Source organism: Sturnira hondurensis, unplaced genomic scaffold, assembly GCF_014824575.4.
Source record: "Sturnira hondurensis isolate 20B ecotype Veracruz unplaced genomic scaffold, ASM1482457v3 Scaffold0024912, whole genome shotgun sequence".
Lineage (NCBI taxonomy): Eukaryota > Metazoa > Chordata > Mammalia > Chiroptera > Phyllostomidae > Sturnira > Sturnira hondurensis.
This window is the reverse complement of record NW_028097543.1, coordinates 1226925-1250117: the sequence shown is the minus strand read 5'-3', so window position 1 is coordinate 1250117 and position 23193 is coordinate 1226925. Positions and strand designations below refer to the sequence as shown.

The following is a 23193-nucleotide window of genomic DNA, read 5'->3' as shown; positions in this document are numbered from 1 at the left end:
ATGGAAGCCGGACCCCAGTCCCCTGGGAAGGCTTCCATCCTCCTTTCAAAGCCTCCTCCCTCCAGCCTTGCTGAGGTCACTCTCTAACTATGTGGGCCTAAAGGCCTGGCAGGGTCCTGGCAGCCATAGGCAGGCCAGGAGGGGTGCAATGGAAGAGTTGGAGGGAAGTCGGGTTTCCTAAGCCAATTCTTCCCCATCTCCCTGCAGGTTCGCGGGCTCAGACAGACCCCTTTGTGGGGAGCCCAAGGAACATCACCGGTGCCCGGGAACTCATGGGGACCCTTCAGTGTGAGCTTCTGGTTCATGGGGAACCCCCTGAGGTGACCTGGCTTCGGGATGGACAGGCCCTAGAGCTGGCGGACAGCACCCAGATCCAGGTGCCCCTGGGTGAAGATGAACAGGATGACTGGAAAGTGGTCAGCCAACTCAGGTGACCAGCCTCTCCCCAACCAGCCACAGCCCTACGTTCCTCCCAACCCCTGTCCCCCGCCACCTGCACCACATGGTGGGTAAAGGGTCACCTGTGGGAGCTGCACCTGGGTTGGAAGCCCAGCCTGGCCCCTCGCTGGCTGGGTGGCTTTCAGCACGTGACGTAGCCCTGGGGCTCACTTTCCTCTTCCGTAAAAGGGATTAATAAGTGCCCACTTCTCGGCTTTTACGTGTTTCCAGTCCAGACTCCCCTCTTTCAGTTCCGATGATGCCCTTCCAAGTGTCCAGCTCTGATCCCCAACCTCTCTGTCCCTCCTCTGTCCCTGTCAGGATCTCATCCCTTCAGCTCTCAGACGTGGGATGGTACCAGTGTGCAGTGGTCCTGGGAGGAAGGACCTTCGTGTCCCAGCCTGGCTACATCGGGCTGGAGGGTGAGCCCTGGGCTCCGAGGTCATGGGAGGCCAGGAATCCCAAGGGGCCAGAGGGCGCTGGGAGATTCAGGACATCTCCCAGGGACACACGCCCTCCAAGTGACAGAGATCTTAGTGAATCAGGAAGCTTGGGCCCATAAATTATTGGGGTTCTATGTCCTGGGGAGGAAGACATCTTGGGGGTTTGTCATGGGGTCAGCCATGGTCAGGGTAGGACATTCTGGGATCAGATAAGGAGTCAGAGGCATGACCTGACCCTCTCCCCCATCTTCAGGGGTCTTGCGTCCCTGTTCGTAAAATGAGATGAGAAGTCAGACATTCTGGAGTAGAGATATGAGGGGCTTAGATGTCCTGGGGGCCTGACACTGGTTGGGGGAAACAGATACTGGGATCATGCATCCTAGGGGTAGAGGCCCCAGAGGACAGACATGGGGGTGGAAGACCCTGCAGCCCCCCCCACAGCCAGGCAGTGAGTCAGATACCTGGAGTGCTCAGAGCGACCCCAGCCTCCACCACCGCCTTGCACCCAGGCTTGCCCTACTTCCTGGAGGAACCTGAGGACAGGACTGTTGCCGCCAATACCCCCTTCAACCTGAGCTGCCGAGCACAGGGTCCCCCAGAGCCCGTGGACCTACTCTGGCTCCAGGACGCTGTCCCCCTGCCTCCGGCCACGGGCCACACCCCCCAGCACATACTTCGTGTTCCAGGTGAGTCCACGGATGTGGCCAGCTCAGTGCAGAGGCCCTATCAGGAGGGGAGTGGGGAGCAAGGGCGCCCTCCATGCCCTGGTGTGAGTGTCTGTCTGTCCCTCTGTCCTCTCTCCTCGCGTCTTTGCTCCTATCTCCACACTCCTGCCTGGATGCTTTCTTCATCTCTCTCTGTCTCTGTTTTCCATCGTTCTCTGTTTCTCTGTGTCCTTCTGTCTCTCTGCTCTTTCCCCCTCCATCTACCCCAGCCAGACTCTGAATAGAATTCATTGTCCGGGGTTTCCTCGGAGCTATTCCGTAAGCCAAGTGTATGTGGGCCCGATAGCCCTTTGTCAGTCCTTGACCCCAAGCAACACACCGGGATCAACTGTACCTTCCTTTCCCTCACTTCCCCCGTCCTGCCCACCTCTGTCACTGAAGGGCCCCACTGATGGGGACAGCACCTGAAGCTAAGAAATAAGGAGAGCATGGGAGACAGAGAACGACAGTTACAGAGAGAGAGAGAAAGCCAGAGAACAGACAGGGACTGACCACAGATGTGACACAAGATGGGGCAGGACCTCGTGGTCAGTGGCAGTGTTGGGAGACCACAGACAGAGGGGGTTCCCTCTCGCTGGAAGGAGAGAGGGGAACACAGAAGGGGGGTTCAATCAGTCAAAGGGAGGTGGCCGGACCCTGTAGGGTGTCAGCTTCCAGCACCCCAACCTGCCCTTGCACCTGCTGGGCTGGGGAAGGGACTCCTGCCTGAGTGTCTCCCAGGGTGCAGGGAGGTGCCCACATTCCCAGCATTCCGGGGGCCCTGAGTGTGCAAGGAAGAGGTGGTGAGCATGCCAGCCCCAGAGGGCTGACTCAGGCCCGTGGCTGTGGGGCCTGAGTCAGCCTGGCAGGACCCCGGAGAGGGAGAAGAGACAGTTTCCCCCACCCCATCCCAGGAAGAAGGAGAAATTGGGGGACCACGGGGTCTGTGCATTTATCAGTTCGTAGTGCAGCTGTGAGGGTGGACCTGTGTGTGTGTGTGTGTGTGTATCAGTGTGTGTGTGTTGGTGGAGGCGGGGGGGGGGGGGTTGGGTGTGTGTCCCTGTCCCTCTGGACCTGTGTCTCAGTGTCTGTCAACATCAACCCCTTTGTATGGGGTGTGTCTTAGCAATGGCCAGTTTCTTGCACCGAAGGCTGCCTCAATACGTGCGTGTCAGTAGGTAGTACGTCTCAGTCAGCTTGAGAATCTGTCCCACTGTGTGTTTGGGTCTTTATAGTTTGTCTCGGCAAGTTTCCTGGGGGCTGTCTGTGCATGTGTGTGTGTGCGCATGTGACTAAGTGTACCGGCGCCAGCCTGTGTCTGTCCTTCGGGTTTGCATGCTCACAGCTGTGACGCACTGTGTGAAGGTAAAGTGTGTAAGTGTGTGTGGTGGGCGAGACCATGGTGGAGTGAGGGATGGCGGAATTTTGTGGCTATTTCCTATCCCTCCCTATACAGAAGTGACAATGTCAGCTGACAGGTGTCCAGCTGTAGGGGGATGTGTTGGTGCAGGTCTCCATTTCCTTGTGGAGTTAGACTATGTCAATGGACAACAGACAACTCGGTGTGTTTCCAGTGGGCTTCCACTGACTGTGGCTGTCTGTGTGTCCACAGGTCTGTGTCCGCAGATGTCTGTGGTGTCTGTCTATGTGTCACAGGGTGAGCCTGTGGGTACGTGACTCTTGTCACAGGGACCCCTGTATCAGTGTGTGTCTGTGTGTGTGACTCACAACAGGCAGTGACAGCACCCTTCTGCCCCTGTGTACCAGCCTAGCCCCAGTGCCCTCTTACTGGATGAGAATCGGGTGCTTAGCAGCCAGTGTGTAAATGTCTGCCTGTGCATCCTGTGTGCACGTGTCCCCTCTTGGTGTCTGCTGCAGCCCTGCCTGCCTACGCAAGTGTGTGTTTTTGTATCAGTCTGCATCTCCGTAAATGTCTTAAGCAACTTGAGTATGTCCAGCTGTGTTTTGAAGGTTTGGCTGTGTTTGTGTGTGAACAAGTCCATGTTAACTTCTTCAGGTTCTGGTGTGTATCTGCTTGTCCAGCGCCACCTCAGTGTATGATCGTGGCTTGGTGTGTGCACCTTAACATGGTAACACCTTAACTTGGTTTGTGTGTCTGTCAGCCACAGCCTGGGTGTGCGTGGTCTTGCTAGGTGTTTGCAGTCAGTGTGTGCACGTTGGATTGTGTTTATGTGTGTCCCCTGCACACATAAATGTGTGTATCCACCCTCGTGTGTATCCATGTAAGTCACCGAGTGTGTATTTGTGTCACTGCTTGTTTGCCAAAGCGTCATCCCTATGTGTCGCTTACTGAGGGATGCGTTTTCTGGTTTTGTGCCAGTAACGGTCCTTGTGTGTTAAGTGTGATTCATTGAGTGGTGCTGGGGGGGCGTATGAAGGAATTTTAGCCCGTTTGTGTGCATCGGTCCCTTGAGCTGACTCAGAGCCTGCCCCCTCTCTCCTTGCATCCCTCTCATTCCCTCGGAAAAAGCGCAGGGTTAGGGGGAGGAGCAGGAGCGGTCGGGAGGTGGACGATGCATCTGGAAAGCGCATCTGGAGTGGGCTCCTCCAGTCCTGAGGGAGAGCCGGCTGGAGCTAAGAGGTCCGGGACCCTTTGGGCCTACTCTCCTCCTCTCTGAAGGGGTTGGATCCACAGCTTGGAAAGGGGATCCTGAGCCGAGCCCCCCAGGGCCAGCCGGAAGTACAGGGGAGGGGGGGCTGGGTGACTCACTCGCGCGGGGGCAGGAATGCTGCGGTCGGAACAGCACCGGTCTCCAGAACCCCATTCCGCCCCAGGGCTCCTCTGGCGGGGCGCGCCGGCTCCCGCGCAGTGACCCTGGCGGGGCCCCCACGTGCCAGGTGGCTGGAGGGGACCCAGCTCCCAGTCCCCGCCCCACTGCCCATAGCCCAGGACTGCCCTACCCCCCACCCCTGCGGCGGAGATGCGGGGGCTGTGGGCTGGCAGGCGGGCACCTGACCTTGGCTGGGAACTGGTGACTGGGCCCCGGAGCTGAGGAGCTTCCCTGCCCACCCCTTCCGGCCTGGCCAGCGACTTTCCCTCCTTCCACTCCCCGTGCTGACTAAGAAAAGGAAACTTTGTGTCTGCGGGTAGATGGTGGTGGGAACGAAGGCACACACGCACAGAACAAGCACAAGAGGCACAGGGCTGCTCACACACAGGCACAGAAACAGAGGCACAGACCGGCGGTCACACACGCAGACTGGAGACCGTCCGCCTCAGGTCCAGTCGCCCAGACAGTGTGTGTGTGTCTGCATTTCTGTGCGAGCCTCTGTGTGTGCACGCTGCGGCTGTGTGTGTTGTGTGTCTGTGTCGGTGCCTTTTCTGTCTCTGCACTTGTGTGTGAATGTGTGTGTCTGCCTGTGTTCCCACAGTCCCCACAATGGGGAGGGGAGGAAACCCGCTCCCACACACTCAGAACAGTTGTTCATGACACACACATTAAGTCACCCACAGAACTGCCCATGCTCACCGTTGTGCATATACAACCAGAAACGCTCATCAGTGCAGAAATGTGTACACACAAATGCACTCACTCATTTGACAAGCATTTATAGAGCACCTGCTGTGTGCCAGGCCCTCTGAGACGCAGCGGGCACAGCAGGGGACAAGACACACAGAAACACCTGCCTTCCTGGAGCCAACATGCTAATGGACCTGACGGGCAGCGAATAAGTACATGGTGACAAGAAGAGCCAAAGAGAAAAGCAAAGCAGGACGAAGGCTAGATGTGGAGGGAGGTTCCAATTTTATTTTATTTTTTAAAAATACTTTTTATTTATTTATCTTTTTTTTAGAGGGGAAGGGAAGGAGAGAGGAAAGAAACATCAATGTATGGTTGCTTCTCGTGCATCCCCTGCAGGGAACTGGCCCCTGCCGGAAACTGGCCTGCAACCCAAGCATGTGCCCTGACTGGGAATTGAACCGTGATCGTCTGGTTCGCAGGCCCGCGCTCAATCCACTGAGCTACACCAGCCAGGGCAAAATATCAATGTATGGTTGCCTTTTGTGCGTCCCCTGCTGGGAGTTGGCCTGCGGGGAACCGGCCTGCAACCCAGGCAGGTGCCCTGACTGGGAATCGAACTGCTATCGTGTGGTTCACAGGCCCACGCTCAATCCACTGAGCTACACTAGCCAGGGCTCCAATTTTAAACAAGGTGACAGAGTCAGGGGACAGAGTCACTGACTAGGTGGATCGAGGTAGCAAATGGGAAGGAGGGGAGAGTGAGCTGCTTGGCCATCTGTGGGGAGACTGTTGGAGCAGAGGGATCAGAAGTACCAAGCTCCTGAGTCGGGAATGTGCTCGGTGTGTGCCTTCCAGGAACAGCAGGTGGCCGTGCGGCCAGAGCAGAACAGAGGGAGCGTGTGAGTGAGCAGGGGGGAGTGAAGTTGCTAGGAACCAAGCGTGTAAACAAATAAATGCCTCCACATTTACACACACCCACAAGGGCCTGCTTCTAAGGTGTGTGGTCATGAGGTGCGTGTTGCCTCTGCGTGTCTCTCTGTGGCTCGGTGTGGTCATGTCTGTGTTTCTGCATCTGTGTGAGTGTGCATGTCAGTGTGTCCAGCTATGTGCATGTGCGTTTCTGTGCATAAGTGTGTTTCTTTGTGTGCCCATGGGTATAACTATGTGTATCAGTGTAGGTGTCTTCTGTATGAGTATGTGTGTTTCTGGGTGTGCCTATGTGCAACTCCATACATTTGCATGTCTGTGTGTGTAAGCATGAGTATGTATGTCTTGGTGTGTGTTTCTGTGTGTTTGAACGAGTACACACTTGCATCTCTGTGCATGAGTGTCTGTGCGTATCAGTGTGTGTTTGTGTGTATATGTATGTGGGTTTCTGCCTGTGCGTGTGTGTCTGTGGGGTGGGGCCTCCAGGCTGAGGCCTCGTGTTAGGGATGGAGGCCTATGCTCCCAGTGCATTGCTTCTCCTTCCCATAGTCTCCCTCCAAGCAGGTGCCCTGTAGACTGGACTGACCCTGTCAGAACAGGCATGGTAGGAGTTGGCCAGCACGGCCCAAGAACTCCTGCCTGCCTCTCTGACACGGGTCCCCACCCTCATCTGACTCCCCAGGACTGAACAAGACATCTTTTTTCTCCTGTGAGGCCTATAACGCCAAGGGGGTCACCACATCCCGAACAGCTATCATCACAGGTGACGGAAAAGGGAGCTGGGAGCTGGGTGTCAGGTGGTGTGGGGCTGGGGTCAAAGATCAGAGCTGGGGCTAGAAGGTAGGCTGGGGAGCTCTGGACAGAGACCCCCCTCAGATCAGCCCTTTCTCTCATCTCCACAGTGCTCCCACAGCGGCCCCGTGACCTCCGCTTGGTTTCCAGCCGGCCCACAGAGCTGGAAGTGGCTTGGACTCCAGGCCTGAGCGGCACCTACCCCCTCACCCACTGCACCCTGCAGGTGAGTCTCAGATTTTGCTAGCCTCAGTTTAAGACCCCCTTCCACCCACAAATACAAGCCCTCCGCCTCTCCCTGGGTAACCAGCCCTTCCCAGCCATGTGTGTTGAGAGGCAATACAGCCTTGGGTTAAGCCAGTTGTCCCAGCTTCAAATCCTGGCTCCACCAGCTTCTGGCTGCATGAGCTTGGCAGGTGACTTAAATGCTCTGGGTCTCAGTTCTCTCATCTAGAAAATGGGCATAATGGTAGCACCTACCCAAAAGGCTTGTTGTGAGAATTCAATGAGTAAACGCAAGTAACAAACTTAAAATTGTATCTGGAACATAGGAAATGTGCGATAAACCATTAGCTGTTTGCAGTTTCTTATCATATTAGTGGTCTTGACTCTAGCTGATTGGGAACCCTGAGACAGCAAGGCCAAGAGCCACCCCTGTGTCCACTGGGTACGCTCAACACTGCTTCTCCCACCTCAGCCCTGATCACGCCGGGCTGTCACTGGGTGGGGATGAGTCTGTCTCCCCACTGGATTGTGAGCCCAGGGAGGGCAGGGCCCGGCTGTCCCAGTCACCACTAGGTCCTCATTATCGCCTGGCTCAGGGCCAGTCACAGTAGGGAATTTCTGCTGAAGACTGCGTGACCCAGCTCAGATGGCCCAGACCCAGTCTTCTTCACCCAAGTTGCTTCCGCTGTAGAATAAGGAGAACAAATGCACAGATCTCTGAATCTGAGATCCAGTTCTGGCCCAAAGTTCTCTGTGATTTGGAAGTCAGTGGAACAGTGACCGTGATGGGAGGTGACAATAATTTATAATGGCTAACTTTCATTGAGCGCCATCTATGCGTTAGGCCTTGTGTGATGGCCCTATGCACACCCCCTTGTGTGTTCGTGACATATGGTCTATGTTCACACCCATTTTTCAGATCAAGAAATAGGCTCAGAGTATTTAAGCAACTTGCCCAAGGTCACAGCTAGGAAATGGCAGAGGTGGGATTCGAACCCTTGTCTCGCTAGACCCAAACCATGCTTCTTATCTCCTTAGAGACCCTTTAGAGACAGTGCTTGATTAGACAGCAGCTGTCTTTCCTACAATTGTGTGCCCTGGAAACAACCTCATTCACTTGTCATTTCAACCCTAGAAAGTAGTGGCTGTTAATCTTCCTGTTTTCAAGGAAAGGGATGAGAGGCCCAAGGAGGGTAAATGATCAGCCCCAGTAGCTAAAGAGGATGAAACTGGTTCAATCCCAAAGGCCAAGCCAGTCTGGGAGACCTCAAATGTCAGGTCAAGCATCAGCTGTACCCCCACCCTGTACCCATCCAGTGTCCACAGGAAAGCAGAAGTATGTCTTCTTCCCTCTGCGGGTCTCACTTCCTGCTGTGCACGGACTGGGGCTTAAGGGTTCACATGGGAAGGTCACAGGCATCAGGGAAAAGAGAAGTGGGGGTGGGCACGGGGGAGCTGACTCTCTGCATCCTTTTGTCCTAGCGGAGGTTCCTCTTCCCGTCTGCCACTAGGTCAGAGAACAGGCATGGGGACCGCCTCCCCCCATCCTGCTATCCACCATCTGCCCACCTTCTCCTCAGGCCTTAGGGTGGTATTGTCTCCACATGTGGGGGCTGTGTGACTTTGAGCAAGTGGTCGAACCTCTCTGGGCTTCTGTTTCCTCATCTGTAAAATGGGAATGAACAAAGAAATTGACCTCATAGGATGGTGGTAAGAAGTCACTGAGTTCACCCAAGCATGCACTGGACAGGGTGCTTGGCACACAGTTAGCTCTCAAGAAATGTTAGCTGCTGATATGATGTACAAAACAGGGTGTACTCCCCAGCTGTGGCCCCACCATCCTGACTGTGCTGGTCCTAGGAACCATGTGGGCATGCCAGCCTGTGCCACCGTGCAGGGTGGACGGAGTTGGACCCTTGTTGCCAGGCAACCTCTCTCTCTCTCTCTCTCACACACACACACACACACACACGATGCTAATAATGGCAAACACTCAATACATTTGGTCACTCTTCTAAATACCTAGGAGTGACATTCCAGGCCACCCTGAGAAGTAGGGAGCCATTGTTGTACCCCATATTACAGATGAGAAGACTGAGGCTCAGACAGGGAACGTCTTGCCAGAGGTGGCTTTTGCAAGTGATGAGAGAACCACATGGTACAGCTGGGTGGCCTCTTCGCTTTGCAAATGCAGGTGCCCATGGAGCATGAGAATGAAGCTGTGACATACGTACACACAGGCATACATCCAGCTTTGCAAAGCTGTGTAACAACGAGGACCACCATTGGGCCTTGTCTGACTGCTGGTGTGATTGTGTGCCTGTCCTGTCCTCATGCCCTCATGCCCTGTCCCCATATTCCTCTCCCAGGCTATGCTGTCAGACGACGGAGTGGACGTCAGGCTGGGAGAGCCAGACCCCCCAGAGGAGCCCCTCGCCTTTCAAGCATTCGTTCCCCCTCACCAACTATGGCTGGACAGCCTCCGTCCTCACAGCACTTATCACATCCGGCTGGCGTGTGCCAGTAGCCAGGGCTCCTCGCTCTGGACCCACTGGCTTCCTTTGGAGACCCCTGAGGGAGGTAAGTAGCTGGTGAGGGGAGATGTTGCCTGCTGCCCCTCTGGGCTTTGCTCACGTCAGTATTACCCCCAGCACCTCCTCTCACCCATTTACCCACGTGGCTTCCATCTCCTTCCCATCCAGTCCCCACCACTCAGCACTGCGCTAGCACCTCTCCCAGACCTCCTCGCTGTGCTTCTCTGCTCTGGGGCACCTGCATGAGTGGCCCCGCGCATGCCCTTTGCTCCTTGCCTCTACTTCCTGGGGACAGGGGTGTTCAGGAAGAGGCAGGGATGCCAACGTCCCCTCTTTCCTGTCCTCCAGTGCCCCTGGGCCCCCCCGGGAACGTTAGTGCCATGCGGAATGGGAGCCAAGCCATCGTGCGTTGGCAGGAGCCAGTGGCACCCCTGCAGGGCACCCTGTTAGGGTACCGCTTGGCCTATCGAGGCCAAGACACCCCCGAGGTGGGTGCTGCTGGCTGGGGTGGGGTGGAGGAGCTGGGGAGGAGGGGAGTGGGGAGAAGACGACAGGGCAGCCGCGGACAGTTGTGCAGGCTGGGGGATGCCTGATCATCCCATGCCCAAGAGAGCACATTGTGGGGAGGTCAGAGAGCTCCAGGTGAGGGTCAGGGCATCGTTATTTATGAGTCATTGTCAAAAGCAGTCTAGCAGACACTTGTTACTAGGATGATTTTATAGCAGGTAGTTGTATATAGCATTTTGTGGAAGCACTGCCTTTTCTCATTTGCACAAAGGTGCTGTCTGTGCAAACAGCCTCCCTGGTGTGGAGAGAGAGGGTGGGACTTAGAAGGGAATGGAGCGATGAGGACAAAGAGGTGAGAATTCAGATCTCCAACAAAAGTCCTGTGTGCAAGAGCACTGCTGTGGGACATGAGGACACAGCAGTGAATGAGATGAAGTCCTGTCCTGAAGGAGCGGATGCTTTCGTGGGCCGGGGATAGAGAAACGGAAATGAAAGGGATAGGGATGAAGGACAGGACGAGGAAGGGAGGAGGTGCTAGAGATGAGGTTTCCAGAAGGCTTGGGGAGTTAAGGCCAAGGGTGAAGGCTGAAGAGTTAGGAACCTGATTCCACATCTGCATGTCCTAGGTACTGATGGACATAGGGCTAAAGCAGGAGGTGACCCTGGAGCTGCGGGGGGACAGGACGGTGCCCAACCTGACAGTGTGCGTGGCGGCCTATACCGCCTCTGGGGATGGACCCTGGAGCCTCCCTGTGTCCCTGGAGCCTTGGCGCCCAGGTAACTCCAAAGCCACGTCAGCCCCCTTCAAACTACCCACAGGGACCTTGTGCCTTCCAGATGCCCCTGACTTGCGCTCGGCAACTTTCAGTGCTACCCCAATCCAGGCTCCGTTCCTCCCCAGAACCTTGCTGAGCCTCACACCCTCACGCGTCACACGGGTCTTGCTCTCCCTGAGCACGCCTTCCCTCTGTCCTCTCTTCTCACAGGACAAGGACAGCCAGTGCACCAGCTGGGTAAGGGCTCTCACGCTCCCTCTCCTCCTTCCCTTCCTTCCACACCCAGTGAGGACTCCATCACCACGCACATACTTTTGCACATCCCTTTCATGTTTCTCAAACTCATCACTCTGACCCTCTGTTTCTTGGGTTTGTGTGGTCCCTGATGGGGGTGCCTGGCAAAGCCCAGCATACTGTAGGTGGTCGGTAGGTGGATGGATGAATGGAAAAAACGGATGGTTGGATGGATGGATAAACAGATGAGTTATCCCCCTCACATTCATCCCTCTCAAATATTTCTCAACAATTCTCAAACATTCCTCCTATACTCACTGTACCCGCCTAGCCCTGTTCCAGTCCACCTCTTATAACTCATCCCGCTGTCCTTGAATAGCTCTCACATGCCTTCCTGCATTCATCTGCACACCCTTGCACACTAATGCACCTCTCTTTCTGTGCATCCCATCATAATCCTTCACACCTCACACACACGGCTCCCAAACCCAGTGCATGCCCACACGTCTCATTCACAAACTCTGTATGTTTTTAACACACTCAGTCACTGTGCCTCACATCGCAAACACTGGAAAACTTTCAGTCTACACTACCCCACATTCTATACGTCTTCTTCCTCACTCATCCAACTCCTTATATGTTACTCCATCACTCCTAGGCAATCCTAACCTACTTTCACCCTCTCACATATCCATACCAACTCCTAGTACACTTAGCACACACCCATTCTCCATTTCTTACACACCCACTCCCACTTTTTTGGCACATCGTCTGCTCCTTATCTGCCCATCTCACATTTTTTTTAATTTTTTAAATTATATTTATTTATTTAGTTTTAGAGAAGGGGGGAGGGAGGGAGGGAAATGTCAATGTGTGAGAGAAACATTGATGGGTTGCTTCTTGCACAGCCCCAACCTGGAACCTGGCCCACACTCCAAGTATGTGCCTTGACCAGGAATCGAACTGGTGACCTTCTGTTTTGTGGCATGATGTCCAACCCACTGTGCCATGCCAGTCAGGGCCCTTTCCACATTTTTATTAACATCCTCATTGCACACTCTTCTCACACCAAAGTTAATTCTTATAAATCACTCCTCACTCCCTGTATCTAAAACTCCTTGAATATTGCCCACTTGCATGACCTGAGTTCCTCCAACACCCATTGTACTCTGTACACACTCCTTTGCACATCACACCCCCTTTGTACATTTATTTGCTTAACTCTCATCCTCGCTTTGTGAGGGTGCTTCCGTAGTCATTGCATGCTCCCCCCAAATACTTCTTGGTCATTTATCTCAGGAGCCTCACAGCCCTTGCACGTTTATTGCCCGTGCCTCGTGCACCCATTTTATATTGCCTGCATTCTCTCCCCCACTCACCGGATTTTCCACGCCCAAGTTCTCCCTCCTTGCACAATGATCACACATTTCTATACAATTTGTGATTTACTCACGCCCATCTCATGTTCATCCAGCCATCCTTGCATTGTTATAACCCATCCTGCACAAGTCTCTCACTCCCATCCCACACTCATCACACACTCCTCAAATGTCTATCCCACTCTCCACTGACCTTACCCACCCTGAAAGTGTCAAACTCCTACTGGAACGCTCACTCATGTCACATCCATTGCATGCCCTGCCCAGCCCTGCCCAGCCTCCCCAGATATGTGAATGCTCCTATCACGGGCCTCATCAAATATGTCCACGTCTGCCTCCCTCCAACATCGCCCCTTTGGGTCCCAGGGAGATGGTCCCAGGGCCTCAGCCATGACCTGTCCCCCGTGCCCCTGACAGTGAGTGAAACTCCAGCCCCCTCCTTCTCGTGGCCCTGGTGGTATGTACTCCTGGGAGTAGTTGTGGCTGCTGCCTGTGTCTTCATCTTGGCCCTGTTCCTCATCCACCGACGGAAGAAGGAGACACGCTACGGGTGAGTTGGAACTCCATGGGTAGGGAGGCCCATGTGGACTAAGGTGGAGAACCTGGAGGCAGGGAGACCATGAAGAGGCTGGTGCAGGAGGAGAGATCGCCAAGAATTAGAATGAGGGCAAGGGTCTGGGGAATGAATGGAAGGAAGAAAGTAGCAGAGAAGTCCAAGGCATGCTCAACAAATGCTGGAGCACAGAGCAGGCAGGGCTCGGGGTCGGGATGGTGCTCGCCTTCACTGCTGATGGAAAAAGGGGTTCCACGTGGCTCTGCCCTGCCCTCACCTCCTCCCCATCCCCCCAGAGAGGTGTTTGAACCAACAGTGGAGAGGGGTGAGCTGGTGGTCAGGTACCGCGTTCGCAAGTCCTACAGTCGCCGGACCACTGAAGCCACCTGTAAGTGAACCCCATGCCTCTCTGCCCTGGTTTGGGGATAAATGACTGTAGAGATTTAGGGTTCTGTGCATGTGTAAACCAAACGTTTCCGAAGGCCTTGGAATACTAGGATGTTAGAACCACAGACCCAAAGACCAACAGAATTGAGGAACCACACACAACCTCAGAATAATAGAATCTTAGACACGGTCAATCGCGGAAGACCAGACCTCAGCGCAACAGGGTCTTAGAACAATGTGGTGGTGATGATGATATGATTATGGTGCTGATGACGACAGCCAACCCAAGTATTTCCTGTGTGACCAACACCGTTCTAAGTGCTCTACACCTACCGCTTAATCCTCAGAGCAACCCAGGGAGATAGGTAGGTGATTTGCACACACCCCCCCCATTTCCGAGATTAGGAAACTGTGGCCTACCATGGTTCAGAAACTGAACCAACACGGTTCAGCTGGGATTCTCACCCAGGCAGTTTGACTCTAAAGTCCATCCTCTTTATGCCTCTTGAAATCCTCCAATGTTAGCGAAGTAGACTAGACCTTGGCCTGAAAAAATTATAAGCTCAGCATTGTAGACCCTGAGGATCTTGGAAATCATAGACTCTTAAAAACCATAGGCTCTGTGTTGGAGGATTGTTGAGTGATGGAGTGTCCCAGCTAAGGAAGGACCTCAGAGGGCACCCAGTCAAATCCCTTCATCTTTCACTTTAGGGAAACTTTAATCCGGGGTGGGGGGGGAGAGGACAGAGTTAGGTCTCCTCCTAGCACACAGTGAGAGGGCTGCCAGGCCCCAGGGATACATCAGAAGGGGCTGGGAAAGCCATTAATTTAAGAGGAGAAGGAAGCAGGTCACCCTGATCTAATGGATTCACAGTCAGCGGCCATTCTCAAAGTGAGATCCAGTCCCTGGGGGTCCCCGAGATCTTTGCAGGGGGCCCGTGAGGTCAAAACTATTTTCAAGACACTTTCTGCCCTTTTGCCCTCTCATTCTCTCACGAGGATTCCGTGGAGTTTTCCAGAAGCTCACTGATACATGATGATGTCATCCCTCTGTTGCTTGACAGAGTGTGGGCTTCCGTGTATTTTGTGTTCCAGAAACCTATGCATTTTCATTTGGAACACAGTGAATATCAATACACAAGAGCTCTCTGCAGTTCTCAGTAATTGTGAGAATGTAAAGGGGTCCGGAGGCCACTGAGTTTAGGAACTGTTTCTATCCGGCACACGGAAGTGGATTCATTACAACGGCACACAACAAGTACGATCAGCTGCCTCACAGACAAAAGAAGCTGGACACAAATGAGAGCATAATATGTGACTGCATGTTTGTCACATCCCCAGAGAGAGAGAGAAGGCTGAGCTGTGGAAAGAGAGGTCAAGGAAGTGGCCATCCCCGAGAGGGCAGGTCCTAGTCTGCCCTTCATCTGGGTGCTGGTTAACTGTTGTGTTGGTTTGTGCGAATTCATCGAGCTGCTTGCTCTCTTATGATTTGTGCAGACTATATACCTCAATACAACGTTCATATATATTTTTAACAACTGGTATGGCGGGATGCTGACCAATCAGGGCGCCCACTGGTGTGAGATTATGTGACAGGCTCCAACCCGTTAGCTGCCCCTCTTGCAGGAGATTCTGGGGGGCCTAGAGGAGGAGCGAGGGTGGGGGTGCTCAGGGCACTAGCTCATTTTGAATGGATGCAGAAGCATCTCAGTATTGTAACAATGGGTATGTGCCCACTGGTGAGCGGCACCTGAATGTCAGCCCAGCTCTGTGGGTCTGTCCGCCCCCACCCCCCACGCAGTGAACAGCCTGGGTGTCAGCGAGGAGCTGAAGGAGAAGCTGCGGGACGTGATGGTGGACCGGCACAAGGTGGCCCTAGGGAAGACCTTGGGAGAAGGTGAGCCCCCCCCCCCGCCCAGCACACATACACACCCTTGCACCCTGGCGTCTTTCACTTCCCCACACCTACCCAACCACAAGAAATGCAGTCCCCATGCGCCGCCCTGAAGTCAGGGTCTCCCTCTCTCTGGTCCCCTGTAGGAGAGTTTGGAGCTGTGATGGAGGGCCAGCTCAACCAGGATGACTCCATCCTCAAGGTGGCTGTGAAGACGATGAAGAGTGAGTATGTGCACATGTGAGGGACCCCGTCCCCCAGCCTAGACCTTTTCCCTGTGCCCTGGAGGAGGCAGGAGAACAGAAAAGGTAGCAGCAAATTAGCCCCACCACAGGACCTCCGTGTTTCCAGGCAGGAAATGAAGTTCATGCCAGGGACTTCAACGGAAGACAGTGGATATGGGGAGATTACGGCAAAGGTGTAGGAAGGACTGACTGAAGGAACGCCTGAGACCATGAGACAACCTGCAGATGAGCAGCAGCAGTCCCTTCCACCTCTGGGCCTGAAGGGCAGAGAGAGGGAGTGGTGTTACCAGAGCCCATGTCCAGGGATGCTCGGCAGGATTTGGGGATCACAGAGTTAGGGGCAACCTTGTGGGAGCTTAAAACACAAAGGAGACCCAGCCACCAGCGCGCAATACTGGAAGCAGAAACAGACGAGGTGAAGTACCCTGGCTTCTCTCCTCCACCTCCCACGAGTGCCTCCCATTGGCAAACTCCAACAGGAAACCAGCAGGAAAGGGAGCCTGCTAATGTAGTTTTCAGAGACCAGCCCCCTGTGACATATAGCAGAGCAGGGAAGGTCTGAAATGAGGTACAACTGGCTTCGTCATTTACCAGCTGTTGTCGCAGGCAAGTGACTATCCCTCTTGGAGCCCTCCATTCCTCACGTGGAAACAGAATCGTGATGGCCCTGCCTCCTAAGATGTTGTGAGGCAAAGCATTAATCCTGGGGTAGAATGTAGCACAGGCAGTTAACATGGACTGTGCCTATATTATTTATATCATCAGAGAAGGTGGGAGCCAGTCCAGGGTCACACAGCACAGGAAGTCCACAGCAAGTAGGCTTTCCACAGGGTGGGGGAGGGGGGAAGCATCCAGGGTCAGGCTGGGGCTGGAGGTGAGGGAGGAACCACCCTTTCTGAATCACAGGGGCTAAAAGCTTGGGCTATGGAGTCATCACTCAGTTACTCACTCGCTCGTTCATTTTTTTTTAAAAAAAGATTATATTTATTAATCTTCAGAGAGAAGAGAAGGAAGGGAGAAAGAGAAGGAGAGAAACAGGGATCTGTTGCTTGCTTGCGCACCCCTAACTGGGGACTGGCCCACAACCCAGGCACACACCGTGACTGGGAATTGAACCAGCGACTTTTCGGGATGAGCCACTGTCCTGAGCTGTAAAACAAGAAAACTCATGTGCCTCCCCTCCCCCCACCCACGGCTGTTGGAAATGTGTTGGGACTCAGCCTGTTGTGGTTAGCGTGGTGGGTGCACATGGACCTGGAGGATTTAACCTGACTTTAAATTCTGCCTATGCCACTGGCAAGCTGTGTGTGCCCTCAGACAGGTTCCTTAACCTTCCAGGCTTGGTTTCCCAGCCTTCCAAATGGAGAGCACAATAGGAACACCTCGGAGGGTTCAATGAGTTAATCCGTGTAAAGCCCCCGAATATAACGCCTGGCACTTAGCAATCACGTTTGGTGAAGAAGATGATGACGATGGTGATGATGGGGAAGAAGGAGGGAGGCATACTCCCCTCCCCCTTTCCTCTCCCATCCCCTCCTTCTTACCCCCCTTCCTCTCTCCCCCAAGTTGCTATCTGCACAAGGTCAGAGCTGGAGGATTTCCTCAGCGAAGCTGTCTGCATGAAGGAATTTGACCACCCAAATGTCATGAGGCTCATCGGTGAGGAGTGGTGGATTTCGGGGGGGCCTAGAGGCCATGTGGAAGCAACACTGGAGGGAGGACCCCTCTGGCACTGAAAAGATCAAACCTCCAGGCTCCCTGTTCCCCCTCCCTCAGGGTCAGCAAGCTCTCCCCTCCTTCCCTCCTCAGCCTGGAATGTGACCTCTGACCTTTCCCAGAAATAGCTGAGGTCCTCAGGAGGGCTGGGGAAACATTCCCGGGAACAGTGCTAGAAATCGCTTCTCTGAAGCTGGGTCCTTGCCGCTCCGGCCCCACCGACAATTTGGAGGCCAGATTTGAGGGAGAGGGACCCGCAGAGCTGGGCGAGGGGGGGCGGCTTCACTTTCTATCCAGCTGGGGTGACAGGGCCGCCTTGGGGGCTCAGGTGTCTGCTTCCAGGGTTCTGAGCTAGAAGGCTTTCCGGCACCAGTGGTCATCTTACCTTTCATGAAACACGGAGACCTACACAGCTTCCTTCTCTATTCTCGCCTTGGGGACCAGCCAGTGGTGAGGGGCCTTTAACTGTCTCCATGTGTGGATGGAGTACCCACCAGGGACCTGGTGCTCCTCAGACGCTGGGAAGACGATGGTGACCCACCGCTGGCTCTCGTGGAGCAGTCTGCTGGGGCGGGGGGATGGGAGGCATCAGTAAGCCAGGTAACAAGTACATAAGCAAGGTAATTTGAGTGCTAGTAAGAAATTATAGAGGAGGATGAAGGATAGCAGGCCAGGCAATTAGTCTGGATGGACAAGGAGGTCTCACTAAGGAGGTAGCCTTGAAGGAGGGGTCAGCTGGTAGGAGGCGAGGAGATCGGGGAGGAAACAACCCTGGAGGGAACAGCGTTGGTAAAGGCTCAGTGCTGGGAGGAAGCATGACTCGTCTGAAGACCAGAAAGGAGGCCCTTGGGAGGAGTATAAATTGAGGGTGAGACTGGGAAGAGATTGAGGTAAGGAGGAAGGCAGGATGGGATTATGTAGGGTCTTGTTGAAAAGGGTTGAATTCTTGGAGTCACGGGAAACCGTTGCTGGGCAGAGCTAGGCACACACGGGAAGGGAGAAGGGATGGATCTTGGGGACTTTGCTGACCTCTGTTCCACCCCCTCCTGCCCTGGCTCCCCAGTTCCTGCCCACGCAGATGCTGGTGAAGTTCATGGCAGACATTGCCAGCGGCATGGAGTATTTGAGTACCAAGAGATTCATACATCGTGACCTGGCTGCCAGGAACTGCATGTGAGTGTTGAGCCTTCCAGGGACCCCCATTGCCCCTTCAGGGACCTCCTTCCCTCCTGTCCAGGATGGAAGAGGGGGCTAGGCGCACATATACCCCTGGTGCAGGTCAGAAGTCAGAACAGGAATAGACAGGTGAGCAAGGAGGTTGGGGAAGGCTTCCTGGAGGAGGTGGGCCATGAACTGACATCTTAAAGGAATATTTAAATGTGGAGAGAGAAGAAGCAAGAGAGTGGATTCAGTGGGCAGCGTGAGGGGAGTAAAGGGGACGAGGGGACCAACGAGAGTGGTGACAGTTAAACCTCATGCCTGTCCCCCTCCACTCCGAGTGTTTTGCCTGAGGCTGCCCTTGGGAGGAGCCCTGTTGCATAAGGAGATTAGACGCCCCCCTCCAAATCAATGAATGTGTGTGCGCGTGCATGTGTAAACACAGGCTCGGAATATTAGACTCATAACAGTGTTGGGCTCCTCGAAATTGGAGCTAGACAATCAGAGAATCTTCTATAAAATATGTAAATTGTTCACAACTGTCAGAAATATGAACATTTCTTTATCCCTCCCCTTTTCATTTTAAAAATCCCAACCCTACAGAAAAGTGTAAAGAACCGCACAGCAAACACCCCTGTACCCGCCTTGTTGAGACTCTCCTCTCTTCCCGGCCTTTCCCTCCCCTCGGCCATCGGAAAGTGAGGTGCCACATGGTGGCCCTTTGTCCCTGAACCTCCCGTAGGCATGCCTAAGAACAAGGAATTATGCCTAAATAATCGCAACTCTGTTATCACACCTAAGAATTATCAATAAGTACTTAACCCAACCTAATATCCCATCCCTATTCAAATTATTTTTTTAATATTTTATTTATTTATCTTTAGAGGTGAAGGGAAGGAGAGAGGAAGAGAAACATCAATGTATGGTTGCTTCTCATGCATCCCCTGCTGGGAACTTGCCCCTGCCGGGAACTGGCCTGCAACCCAGGCGTGTGCTCTGACTGGGAATCGAACCGCGATCGTCTGGTTCGCAGGCCCGTGCTCAATCCACTGAGCTACACCAGCCAGGGCCTATCCCTATTCAAATTCTTCCAACTGCCTTCTGAAATGTCTTTAGGTCTATTTCCCCCTGAATCAGGACCCTGTTAAAGCTTCCCACGTTGTGTTTGGTTGACTTGCCCCTTAGGTTTCTTTTAATCTGGCGTGGTCTCCTCACCACCACCCGTCTGTATTTTTATGACATATCCCTTTGGAATTGACCAGGCTGGATGTCTTTTAAGGTGTCCTGTATATAAAATATGTGTTTCCTTGTGGTGGCATTTGCCTTGTCCCTCTGTTCCCTGTGTTTCCTGTTCAGGGGAAAGTAGCTCTGAAAGCCCGAATGGACTCAGTCGCAATGGCAATTCCTTTATTTCTGTGACTTGGGCTGATCCAAGTCAAGCTCTCAATGTAACAATGACCCTGAAAATCAGAGTGAAAATTGTGGTGCACCTGTGACTTTTAAGTTGAAATATGGGACTGCTTCCTGACGTAGCTGGCGACTGGCCACTACCACAAGCCATCCAGGTGCTCCACAGCCAGCAGCCTAGATGCCTGACCACCATCCCTCTCCACCCCATCCCATGACCCTTGGAGCCCCCCTGGCCCATCTGCAGGTTGGTGGTCAGGCATCACCTAACTCCTGGCCTGTCGGGGCCTCCAGGGTCTCTCCTGAGGCCCAAATGATTGATCACTGCCCAAAGCCCATCACCCTGGCTAGAAACCACCAACCCTTAAAAAAATAGAATCCCAGCAACGCAGCTGTAAGAGTCAGGGAAACTTCTATCTACATAAAGTACAAAACAAGGAAAAAATAATCCAGGCTGTTAGAAGTAAAGATCATGGTGACCCTTGGAGAGAGAGTTACAGGAAGGGAGCACTGGTAATGTGTTTCTTTCTATTTCCTACTTAAAAAAAATCAACAAAGAGCCCTGGCTGGGCGCCTCAGTTGGCTGGAGCTTCATCCCATAAAGCAAAAGTTGCAGGTTCAATTCCCAGTCAGGACACATATCTGGGTTGGGGTACAGATAGAAGGCAACCAACCAATGTCTGTCTCTCACATTGATCTCTCTCTCTCTCTCTCTCTCAAATCAGTAAACATATCCTCAGGTGAGACTTAAAAACAAATTGATGTACATAATTGAGCTGTTTGAATACACTTTCCTTCTTCAAAAAAATGTTTATTTTAGATATAAAAATACACACGTCTTACGTGTGCGGCTCAATGAATATTTACATGCCTGTGGCCCCATGGTTAAACAGCCACCACTGGATCGACATAAAAAGCACTTCAGGGCCCCAGCCGGCTCCCTGACGCCCTTCCCAGTAGCTGTCCCTAAGGGACACAAGGGATAACCCCTCTTCTAGACTTCTGTCACACCAGCTTCTGGTACATGTCCTTAAAATGTCATATAAATGGAATCATGAAACTTGTAGACCTTCATGTCTGGCTTCCTTCGCTCGGCATGATGTTTTTGAGATGAGTCCGTGTCATGCGTGTGTGTGTGTGTGTGTGTGGTGTGTGTATCAGTAGTTTGTTCTTTTTCTTTGCTGTGTAATATTCCTTGTATGGATATGCTACAATATCCTGTTTCTTCATCTGGGTACAGGGTCCATGGTGTGTTTGTGAAAATTCAGCGCGCTCCTCACTAAAGATGTGTACATGTTTCTATATATATATTAGACATTAAGAGAACAGTTTTGGTTTGTTTTTAAATCAAGGAATCAAACCCAAGGAGCTTATGAAGGCCCTTAGGATCTGGCAAAAAGCCAGAGCTGAGAAGGCCCTCAGTAGCTTTTTGTCCTGCCCTCATTCTATTGAGGAAACAAGAAGTAACACAGTTCTCTCTGCCTCTGGGGGAAGGAAGGGAGACAGACCCCTACCCACGAGCAGGAGCCAGGTTGGGAGATAAAGATATGCCTGAGAACAAAGGCAGGCTTCCTGGTGGAGGCAGCTGATACCACGTGCAATGACCCTGTCCCCGACTCCAATCCTGGCAGGCTGAACGAGAACATGTCCGTGTGTGTGGCGGACTTTGGACTCTCTAAGAAGATCTACAACGGGGACTACTACCGCCAGGGACGCATTGCCAAGATGCCAGTCAAGTGGATCGCCATTGAGAGCCTGGCTGACCGTGTCTACACCAGCAAGAGCGACGTGGTACGTGCACCTGGGACAGGAGGGGGGAGCAGCAGGATGGTGCCCGGTCATCTCACACCGTCCCTGGGCTCACAGGGCACACTGTACCAGGTCCTCACGGGCTACCCTCGCCTGGGGTGTGGTGGGTGGCTGTGAACAGTGGTATGGACGTGCCCCGGATATGTGCAGGCCATGTGTGCCTGGTGGCAGGTTCTACATGGGACGTGTGGACAGTGCGGGTTAGCAGCCAGAGTGTGGAGGGTGGCACAGGAGACCACCTGTCCGTTAAGTGTGTAAATGTGTGCCTGGTGAGCGAGTCTGTGTGTGCACAAAAGTTACCTGAATGTGCACATGAAGGTGCGTTGGGGGTGTCTTTGTGCAGCAGAGACACTTTAATTCTCTCCCCTCTGCCCTCCACAGTGGTCCTTTGGGGTGACAATGTGGGAGATCGCCACCCGGGGCCAAACCCCGTACCCGGGAGTGGAGAACAGCGAGATTTATGACTACCTGCGTCAGGGGAACCGCCTGAAGCAGCCTGTGGACTGCCTGGATGGACTGTGAGAACCCTTGGGACCCCCAGCCCCACCCAATCTCAGATTTCATTCCGAAACCTTGAGCACCCCACCTGGCCCCGATTTGTCCAGAACCCTCTAGGACCTGTACAGAATCCCTCAGACTGTTGAGGAGGCCACCTGCCTGCTCACCACAGTGTGAATTAACAAAAGGCGTGAGAGGGTATGAATGAGAAGTAGGCACCCTTTGCTCCTCTGCCTTGTGCGTGGGGTGTGGGCTGGATCCGCCCCCTCCGCCAGTCACGCATGAGCAGTGAATAACTGCACAACCTTCCTGGGGGGGGGGGCCTGCCTCTGAGCCCCCCACTCTCACAGAATTCTAATCCACCCCAAACTCCTGATCCCCGACGCTTTCCCCAGATGCTCTCCGATACCCAGGACCCTCTGCAAAACCCTTTGTGTTGTTACATTGAGCTTCTCCAAACTTTCGAATCTCCTCTGAGAAGTTCTCAGGCTCCTTGGAGATAGTGCTTATCAAACTTTGTCATCTCTTGACACCCAGAAGAGCAGAACATTTATCCAGTACTCAGGGGGTAAGGAGATGATGCCCTTGGGTCAGGAGAGGCCAGCCCGGGGCTGCAGACTCCCCAGGTCCTCCTCGAGTTTCCAGGAGCACAGGGGAGTAAGAATAACAGCTACTGTTTCTATAGAACTTACTAGAACGCACTGTCTTGGGTGCTTTGCATGTATTCATTCATTTGGTCCTTACAACGGCCACATGAGGTAGGCTAGTACCATTATTATTCCCATTTTCAGGTGAAGGAACTGAGGCCCACCGAGAGGTAAATCACCTGCCAGAGGCTGCCGAGCTGGTGTATTAGTTATCTAGACCCCTAAATCCAGGAGCTTAAAACAACAAGTATTTATTACCTCACGGTTTCTGAAGATCGGAGTCTGGGAACAGCTTAGCAGGGTGATTCTGAATTAGGGTTTCTCGTGAGGCTGAAGCCAAGATTCAGGGCGAGTCTCAGTCAGGGTGTCTAATGACATTAGAGTCCGATGGGGCGGCAGCCGCCTGGACACTGGGACTAGAGATGGTTTTCAAGG

The 23193-nt window shown here is 53.4% G+C and overlaps 1 protein-coding gene across 5 annotated transcripts in view; it reads left to right on the top strand.

Annotated features, from left to right (window-relative positions):
- Positions 1-23193, top strand: part of AXL (AXL receptor tyrosine kinase) — a 28886-nt gene that overhangs the window by 2974 nt on the left and 2719 nt on the right. For 2 of the 5 annotated variants that reach the window (XM_037039014.1, XM_037039016.1), the window contains exons 2-19: positions 208-430; positions 760-860; positions 1391-1567; positions 6680-6760; positions 6900-7015; positions 9384-9594; positions 9897-10036; positions 10682-10832; positions 11042-11068; positions 12862-12994; positions 13294-13385; positions 15186-15281; positions 15425-15502; positions 17090-17182; positions 17568-17689; positions 18303-18412; positions 21436-21595; positions 21995-22131. In XM_037039014.1, coding sequence (XP_036894909.1) covers positions 208-430; positions 760-860; positions 1391-1567; positions 6680-6760; positions 6900-7015; positions 9384-9594; positions 9897-10036; positions 10682-10832; positions 11042-11068; positions 12862-12994; positions 13294-13385; positions 15186-15281; positions 15425-15502; positions 17090-17182; positions 17568-17689; positions 18303-18412; positions 21436-21595; positions 21995-22131 — 2248 coding nt within the window. The remainder of the gene's footprint in view (positions 1-207; positions 431-759; positions 861-1390; positions 1568-6679; positions 6761-6899; positions 7016-9383; positions 9595-9896; positions 10037-10681; positions 10833-11041; positions 11069-12861; positions 12995-13293; positions 13386-15185; positions 15282-15424; positions 15503-17089; positions 17183-17567; positions 17690-18302; positions 18413-21435; positions 21596-21994; positions 22132-23193) is intronic. The other 3 variants (XM_037039018.1, XM_037039015.1, XM_037039017.1) reach the window with 3 other exon arrangements.